Source organism: Mandrillus leucophaeus, unplaced genomic scaffold (assembly GCF_000951045.1).
Source record: "Mandrillus leucophaeus isolate KB7577 unplaced genomic scaffold, Mleu.le_1.0 Scaffold48, whole genome shotgun sequence".
In the NCBI taxonomy this organism is placed as follows: Eukaryota; Metazoa; Chordata; class Mammalia; order Primates; family Cercopithecidae; genus Mandrillus; species Mandrillus leucophaeus.
The window spans coordinates 606,064-614,244 of record NW_012105142.1 but is presented as its reverse complement, the minus strand read 5'-3'; the positions used below and the strand labels follow the sequence as shown (position 1 = coordinate 614,244).

Below are 8,181 nucleotides of genomic sequence, written 5' to 3'. Positions count from 1 at the left end.
TTTTTTTTTTTTTTTCCCTGTATTTTTAGTAGAGACGGGGTTTCACTGTGTTAGCCAGGATGGTCTCAATCTCCTGACCTTGCCTACACCCGACTTTCTTTCCTTAATACATCTTGGATTTCAATCCACACCAGTAAGTATAGATCCATTTCACCCTCTTTCAAGAATCCAGTGTCCCATGACTTGAAGGAGCCAAAAAGTAAAAGAAAAAGAAAATTCACAGTGCTACTATTTGCCATGTTCACCATTTTCAAGTGTAGAGTTCAGTGGCATTAAGTTACATTCACCTCATTATGCTCCACTGCCACCATCCATCTCTAAAACTTTTTCATCTTCCTCAGCTGAAACTTTGTACCACTAAACACTCTCTACTATTAACTGTCAAAGAATCACGTAGGATTCAAACTGGAAATCTAAGGAAACTTGTTTTCTGAAGACTTCCACATGGGCTATCACCAGCTTCTAAGGTTTGCCTAACACTGAGATTGTTTAGTTCGCCATGTTTATTGATCATCTACTATGTTCTGGCACTAAAATTAGGCATACAATATATCTCTGCAATAGTTGAGGGCCATTGTTCCTAATATAAACCCTAAGAGGGGCCTGGGCACAGTGTCTCACAAGGCTGAGGCGGGCGGATCACTTGAGGCCAGGAGTTCGAGACCATCCTGGCCAACATGGTGAAACCCCATCTCTACTAAAAATACAAAAATTAGCTGGGTGTGGAGGCACACACCTATAATCCCAGCTACTCAGGAGCTAAGGCAGAAGAATCGCTTGAACCCAGCAGGTGGAGTTTGCAGTGGGCCAAGATCATGCCACTGCACTCCAGCCTGGGCGACAGAGCAAAACTCCGTCTCAAAAAAAAAAAAGAAAAGCCTTTCTTGACCCTATTCCCCCCCAGGTCCACCCCAATATCACACACACACACTCTCTCTCTCTCTCTCACTCTCTCTCTCTCTCTCACTCCTGCAATGTGTACCACCACTTTGAAAAGCCTTTTTTTTTTTTTTGAGACGGAGTCTTGCTCTTGCTAGGCTGGAGTGCAGTGGCCTGATCTTGGCTCACTGCAACCTCCACCTCCCAAGTTCAAGCGCTTCTCTTGCCTTAGCCTCCCAAGTAGCTGGGATTACAGGCGCATGCCATCATGCCCAGCTAATTTTTGTATTTTTAGTAGAGACAGGGTTTCACCGTGTTGGCCAGGTTGGTCTTGAACTTCTGGCCTCAAGTGATCCACCTGCCTCAGCCTCCCAAAGTGCTGGGATTACAGGCGTGAGCCGCTGTGCCCAGCTCCATTTACTATTTCTTTCCCCGCCACCCACTCCTCACTCAAATCTACCTGGGGTACCCCTCTAGAACTCAGGGCTTTATACAGAGCACAATTTAAAACCACTGTGTAGGCCTAACTCTTCCATCCTCTGGATGAGAAAACTGAGGCCCAGGGAGGGTATGAACGTGCTGAAGGTCACACAGCTTGTGAACGGCAGTCAGGGCCTAATTCCAGAGCTTGATTCCAAACTTAGATTTGTTCAACCAGGAATCCCCACTGTAGTCAAGAGAGTAGCCAAGGGCAGCAGGTCATCAGTTCAGCCAGAGTGCTAGGCTAAATGTTCTCATTATTTGATTTTGTTTGAAAGGCTCAGTCGCTAAAAACAGTGCTTGACTATCATTATCCAAAATCCTTATCATAAAAATTAACAGACAAAAATAAATTATTTTTTAAAAATCATTTTTAAAAAGCCAGGGGCTGGGCATGGTGGCTCACTCCTGTAATCCCAGCACTTTTGAGAGGCCAAGGCGAGCCGATCACCAGAGGCCAGGAGTTCAAGATCAGCCTGGCCAATATGGTGAAACCTCGTCTCTATTAAAAATGCAAAAATTAGCCAGGCGTCGTGGCGGGTGCCTGTAATCCCAGCTACTCAGGAGGCTGAGGCAGGAGAATCGCTGGAACCCGGGAGGCGGAGATTGCAGTGAGCCAAGATTGCACCACTGCACTCCAGCCTGGATGACAAGAGCGAGACTCTATGTCCAAAAAGAAAAAAAAAGAGCCAGGTACAGTGGCTCATGCCTGTAATCCCAACTATTCAGGAGGCTGATTCGAGAGGGTCTCTTGAGGCTAGGAATTCAAGATCAGTTTGGATAACTTAGTCCGACCCTGTCACTACAAAATTAATTAAATAAAAGACAAAATGGAAATTACTTTTGGTCTGGTTCATTCCTGTAATCCTAACACTTTGGGAGGTGGAGGCAGGAAGACTGCTTAAGCCCAGGAGTTTGGGACCAGAATGGGCAACAAAATGAGATTGTCACTACAAAAAATTTAAAAATTAGCTGGGTATAGTGGTACACGCCTGTAGTCCCAGCTACTTGGGAGGATCTTTGGTTTTTTGTTGTTTTTTTTTGAGATGGAGTCTCCCTCTCTTGCCCAGGCTGGAGTACAGTGGCACGATCTCGGCTCACTGCAACCTCTGCTTCCTGGGTTCAAGTGATTCTCCTGCCTTGGCCTCCCAAGTAGCTGGGATTATAGGCATGTGCCACCACGCCCAGCTTATTTTTAGTAGAGATAGGGTTTCACCATGTTGACCAGGCTGGTCTTGAACTCCTGACCTCAGGTGATGAGAAGGGAGGATCTTTTGAGGCCTGGAAGTCGAGGCTGTAGTGAGCTATGATTGCACTATTGCACTCCAGCCTGGGCAACTGAGTGAGACCCTGTCTCAAAACAAAACAAAACAAAACAAAACAAAAAACAACAACAAAAGAAGATCACGCCACTGCACTCCGGCTAGTGCAGTGGTACAATCATAGCTCACTGCAGCCTCAACCTCCCTGGGCTCAAGTGATCCTCCTGCCTCAGCCTCCCAAGTAACTGGGACTACAGGCGTGTGCCCCCATGCCTGGCTAATTTTTTTTTATATTTTGTAGAGACTAGGTCTCGCCATGTTGCCCAGGCTGGTCTTGAACTCCTGGGCTCAAGCAAACATCCTGCCTCAGCCTCTCAAAGTGCTGGAATTACAGGTGTGAGCCACCGTGCCGGGATATCAGTGACTTTTAGTATATTCACAAAGTTGGGTGACCATCACTACCACCAATTTCAGAACATTTCCATCGCCCCCAAAAAGAAACCTTCTACTTTATAACGCTTCTGCAGTCCCTCCCCACTCCCATTGCCCAGCCCCAGCACCATCGACTTTCTGTCTCTGGATTTGCCTGTGCTGAACATTTCACGGATATGTTCAAAATCCATTGGCTCTCTGGCCCTCTCTCAACTGACTTCCGTTGCCACCTCTCCACGAAAGTGTCTTTTCATCCCGCTGCCAAATACGATAGGCACAGCTAAGCCGCCCTCATTCTCCACCTCTCAACTGCATTCAATGCAACCCATCGCTCTCTGCAAAGCTTTCTCCTCTTAATTTGAGAAGCTCCTTTTCTCTGACATCTCTGAACCCTCCTCTATTTTCTTTGCACTTGCTTCTCTTCCAGCTGACCTCTAAATGTTTAGCCCTCAGCCCTCGCCCCCTTGCAGGGAGCTGCATTTTGTCTCACAGCCTCAAACATCATCCCTGTGCTATGATTCTCAAATATTTATTTCTAGCTCTGATTTCTTCCTTGAACTGAAGACTTCACATCCAATCTCCTCCTTTATGTTTACATCTGACCGCTAATAGCATCTGAAACATTCAAAACATGACTCTTGATTCCTCTCTCCTTCACCTCCCTCACACCCATTACCCATCATTATGAAAAATAAACAGGCCAGGCACAGTGGCTCATGCCTGTAATCCCAACACTTTGGGAGGCCAGAGGTGGGAGGATCGCTTAAGGCCAGGAGTTTGAGGCCAACCTTGGCAATATATCAAGGCCCCATCTCTACCAAAAAAAATTTACAATAAACAAACAAATTAGCCAGGCATAGTGGTACACACCTATAGTCCCAGCTACTCGAGAGGCTGAAGCAAGAGGATTGCCTGAGCCCAGGAAGTCAAGGCTACAGTGAGCTATGATTGTACCACTGCACTCCAGCCCGAGCCACAGAGTGAGACCCCGTCTCAAAAAAAAAAAAAAAAGAAAGAAAGAAATTTAAAGGTAGAAAAATAACCACTACCCATGTGATTGATCAAGCCAAACACTGGGATCTCACCTCCCTGTCCACCATCTCCTTTACACAAAGCATCCACAAATCCCCCATCAGCTCTACCTCCAAACTATGTCCCAGGGACACTCCTGTCTTTCCAGCTTTCCAACAGCCACCCCCATCACCTCAGCCACTAACGTCACCAGCCTGGACAACTGCCATGGCCAGTCTCCGGCAGCAGACGCCCTTCTAAAACAAACATCACACCACACTGTTCCCCTTCTGAAAAGGCCCAGTGGCTTCCAAGCTCCCACCACTGCCACCAAGGCCTCCTTCCCACCTCACTTCCCACGGCTCCCTCCTTGTCCTGGTGCTCTTGCCAAAAGGCCTTCTTTTTGCCTCTCTGGTAGGAGAGGCTTATTCTGCTGCAGGGACTCTGTACCTGTAGGTGCCCCTGCCCAGAAGGCCTTTCTTGTCCCTCTGCAACTGGCTCGAACCTCCTGGTCACTCTCATGTCTGTTCCAGCCCTGCCTAGATAGAGCCTCGCCCCCTCCCCAATCATTCCACCCCGTTACAGGTCTTTTTTCCTTTACAGCACTTATCAAAATCCTGACCACTTATTTGCTGACTTAGTGCCAGCTTCGTGGGGGGAGCAGGGACCTTATCTGTCTAATGTAAGCTAGAGCTCTGACACCTAAGAGAGTGTCTGGCACCTAATTGATCCTCAATCAATATTTGTTGAATGAATAAATGAGTGTTGTTACACAGGGAAGGTCAAGTGTACGTCATTAAGTGTGGCAAAGTGCAGAGGAGAACGTCATTAAGTGTGGCATGAATCCTAGCACTTGGGGAAAATTTTAGAGTTTTTTGCAGGCAGAGTCTCACTCTGTCACCCAGGCTGGAGTGCAGTGGTATGATCTCCGCTCACTGCAACCTCTGCCTCCCGGGTTCAAACGCTTCTCCTGCCTCAGCCTCCAGAGTAGCTGTGATTACAGGTGCACACCACCACGCCCAGCTAATTTTTATATTTTCAGTAGAGACAGGGTTTGCCTCGTTGGCCAGGCTGGTCTTGAACTCCTGGCCTCAAGCAATCCGCCCACCTCGGCCTCCAAAAGTACTCAGATTACAGGCATGAGCACCGTGCCCAGCCTCATGTGGGGAAAAGTAAAGGTGATAATTGTGCGGGTGAACTTGAAGAGACTCAAACGCTTCCCATATCTCCCAAGACACGGCTGACACTGTCTCTAGGGCGTAGAGAGGGACTGTCTTAACTTTCACAGGTTGTCTTAAGCTCTTCTGTACCATTGGAATTTTTTTTGTTGTTTTTTGTTTTTTTCACTATGAGTATGCTTTTGTAATTAAACAATTTGATCAGAAAAATAGATCAGTCGATTATTTTATCCACAGGATATTTTTAAAAGTTTGCTAGCAGGGTGCAGTGTCTCATGCCTGTAATCCCAGCATTTTGGGAGGCCAAGGTGAGAGGATGGCTTGAGCCCAGGAGTTCAAGACCAGCCTGGGCAACATAGCAAGAACCTGTCTCAAAAAAAAAAAAAAAAAGAATGGGCCGGGCACGGTGGCTCACGCCTGTAATCCCAAAACTTTGGGAGGCCAAGGCGGGCAGATCACGAGGTCAAGAGATCGAGACCATCCTGGCTAACACGGTGGGACCCTGTCTGTACTAAAAATACAAAAAATTAGCTGGGCGTGTTGGCGGGCACCTGTAGGCCCAGCTACTCGGGAGGCTGAGGTAGGAGAATGGCGTAAACCCAGGAGGCAGAGCTTGCAGTGAGCTGAGATCCGGCCACTGCACTCCAGCCTGGGCGACAGAGCAAGACTCCATCTCAAAAAAAAAAAAAATTAAATAAATAAATAAATAAATAAATAAGTACATACATACATAAAGAATGAGCCAGGGGTGGTAGTGGGTGCCTATAATTCCAGCTACTCGTGTGGCTGAGGTGGGAGGATCACTCGAACCCAGGAGATAGAGGCTGCAGTGAGCGGTGATCATACCACTGCAAACCAGCCTGGGCAATAGGGCAAGACCCTGTCTTTAAAAAAAAAAACTTTGCCAATTTTCTCTTTGACCCAAGGTGAGCACATTCCAGTGATTACAAGCCTGGGAGTCCAGTCATTTCTACCATGTTACACAGGCAGGAGACAGAGGGTCGGGTAGACACCTGTGGGGCTGAACTCATGCAGATTTCACTCCACGCCACTACTGACTGCCCAGGGAGGTGTCAGCGCTCACCATGGATGATGTGGAGTCCAGGAGGCTCACGACTTTCATCTCGATCTCGTCCTCGCCAAAGCTCTTCAGCAGCTTCATAACCTCACTCACCGTCAGCCACTTACAATCCACAAGTTGAATGGAGACAATATAATCTCCTTCCCGGGCTCCTGCCACCTGAAAAAGTATTGTTGAAAATAAGTCAATGTTTTGTTCACTCAAATCCTTTAATCAATCCCCATTAACAAAATAGGTATTTGCATAAATTCACATCAAGAAAGCAAAAATTCACTTTGGGTGGCCAAGACGGGTGGATCACTTGAGGTCAGTAGTTCACAGAGGTCAGCAGGATCACAGAGACCAGCCTGGACAACATGGTGAAACCCATCTCCACTAAAAATACAAAAGTCAGCCAGGTGTGGTGGTAGGCACCTGTAATCCTAGCTACTCAGGAGGCTGAAGCAGGAGAGTTGCTTGAACCCAGGAGGCAGACATTGCAGTAAGCCGAGATCACGCCACTGTCCTCCAGCCTGGGTGCAATTTAGAAAAAAAAAAAAGCCAAAATTGGCCAAAGTGGCTTACGCCTGTAATCCTAGCACTCTGGGAGGCCAAGGCAGACAGAATACTTGAGGCCAGGAGTTTGAGACCAGCCTGACCAAGATGGCAAAACCCCATCTCTACTAAAAATACAAAAATTAGGCCGGGCCCAGTGGCTCACACCTGTAATCCCAGCACTTTGGGAGGCCGAGGTGGGCGGATCACAAGGTCGGGAGATCGAGACCATCCTGGCTAACACGGTGAAACCCCGTCTCTACTAAAAACACACAAAAAATTAGCTGGGCATGGTGGCACACACCTGTAATCCCAGCTACTCGGGAGGCTGAGGCAGCAGAATTTCTTAAACCCAGGAGGTGGAGGTTGCAGTGAGCCAAGATCGTGCCACCGCACTCCAGCCTGGGTGACAGAGTGAGACTCTGTCTCAAAAAAACAAAAAAAAAAAAACTAAAACTAAAATTAGCTGAGTGTGGTGGCACGTGCCTGTAATCCCAGCTACTCAGGAGGCTGAGACGGGAGAATCACTTGAACCCGGGAGGCAGAAGCTGCAGTGAACCCTGAGTTCACGCCACTGCATGATTGCGACTCACTGCAGCCTCCACTTCCCAACGTCTAACAAAAAACAAACAAAAAAAAGACGGTAAAAATTAATCCTTTTCTTTTAGGGAATGTAGCACCCATGAGGCCTTTCACATAAAGGCAGGCCTTTGACATGGGTGAACCCACCCTAAATTCAATCACCCAGATATCTGTGTTTGCTGCCAGCCCAGAAAAGCATGTGCTTACCGAGGCAGAGCAGTAAGGATCCAGGAAGTGAACCTGAACGGGGGCGTTCCCTCTCAAGGTGAACCCTAAGTCCCCTTCTTCTGCAGTGAAGCGGATGCTTCGAGGAGGCGTCCACCGCTTGTTAGCCGAAAACACAGATAAGGGGCCCTTTGGAAGAGAGCATCGTTAGGTATAGGATTTGAAGGCTGGATCAGATGATTGAAAGCTAAAGGGAATTTTGCCTGCTGTCCTTGAAGATCTCACTTGGCCTTGTTCAGTGACAAATGACACATCTGGGGGCATACATGCTATAGCAGTCATGCGAGAATCCGGAGTGCCATCTTCTCAAACATATCCAGTATGTTTTCAATAAAATTATCTTTTAGACATTGTATTAATTAAAATTACCTTTTTTTTTTTTTTTTTTTGAGACATTGTCTCACTCTATCGCATAGGCTGGAGTGTGGTGGCATGATCTCGGCTCACTGCAGCCTCTGCCTCCCAGGTTCAAGCAATAAAGTAGCTGGAATTACAGGTGTGAACCACCATGCCCAGC

At 47.4% G+C, this 8,181-nt stretch overlaps 1 protein-coding gene across 2 annotated transcripts in view; it reads right to left on the bottom strand.

The window, feature by feature from the left end:
* The window catches only part of RHPN2 (rhophilin, Rho GTPase binding protein 2), a 74,895-nt gene that overhangs the window by 2,951 nt on the left and 63,763 nt on the right, over positions 1-8,181 (bottom strand). For both annotated transcript variants that reach the window (XM_011995244.1, XM_011995243.1), the window contains 2 exons: positions 7,647-7,793; positions 6,327-6,482 (listed from right to left, as the gene is read on the bottom strand). In XM_011995244.1, the coding sequence (XP_011850634.1) occupies positions 6,327-6,482; positions 7,647-7,793 (303 nt within the window). The remainder of the gene's footprint in view (positions 1-6,326; positions 6,483-7,646; positions 7,794-8,181) is intronic.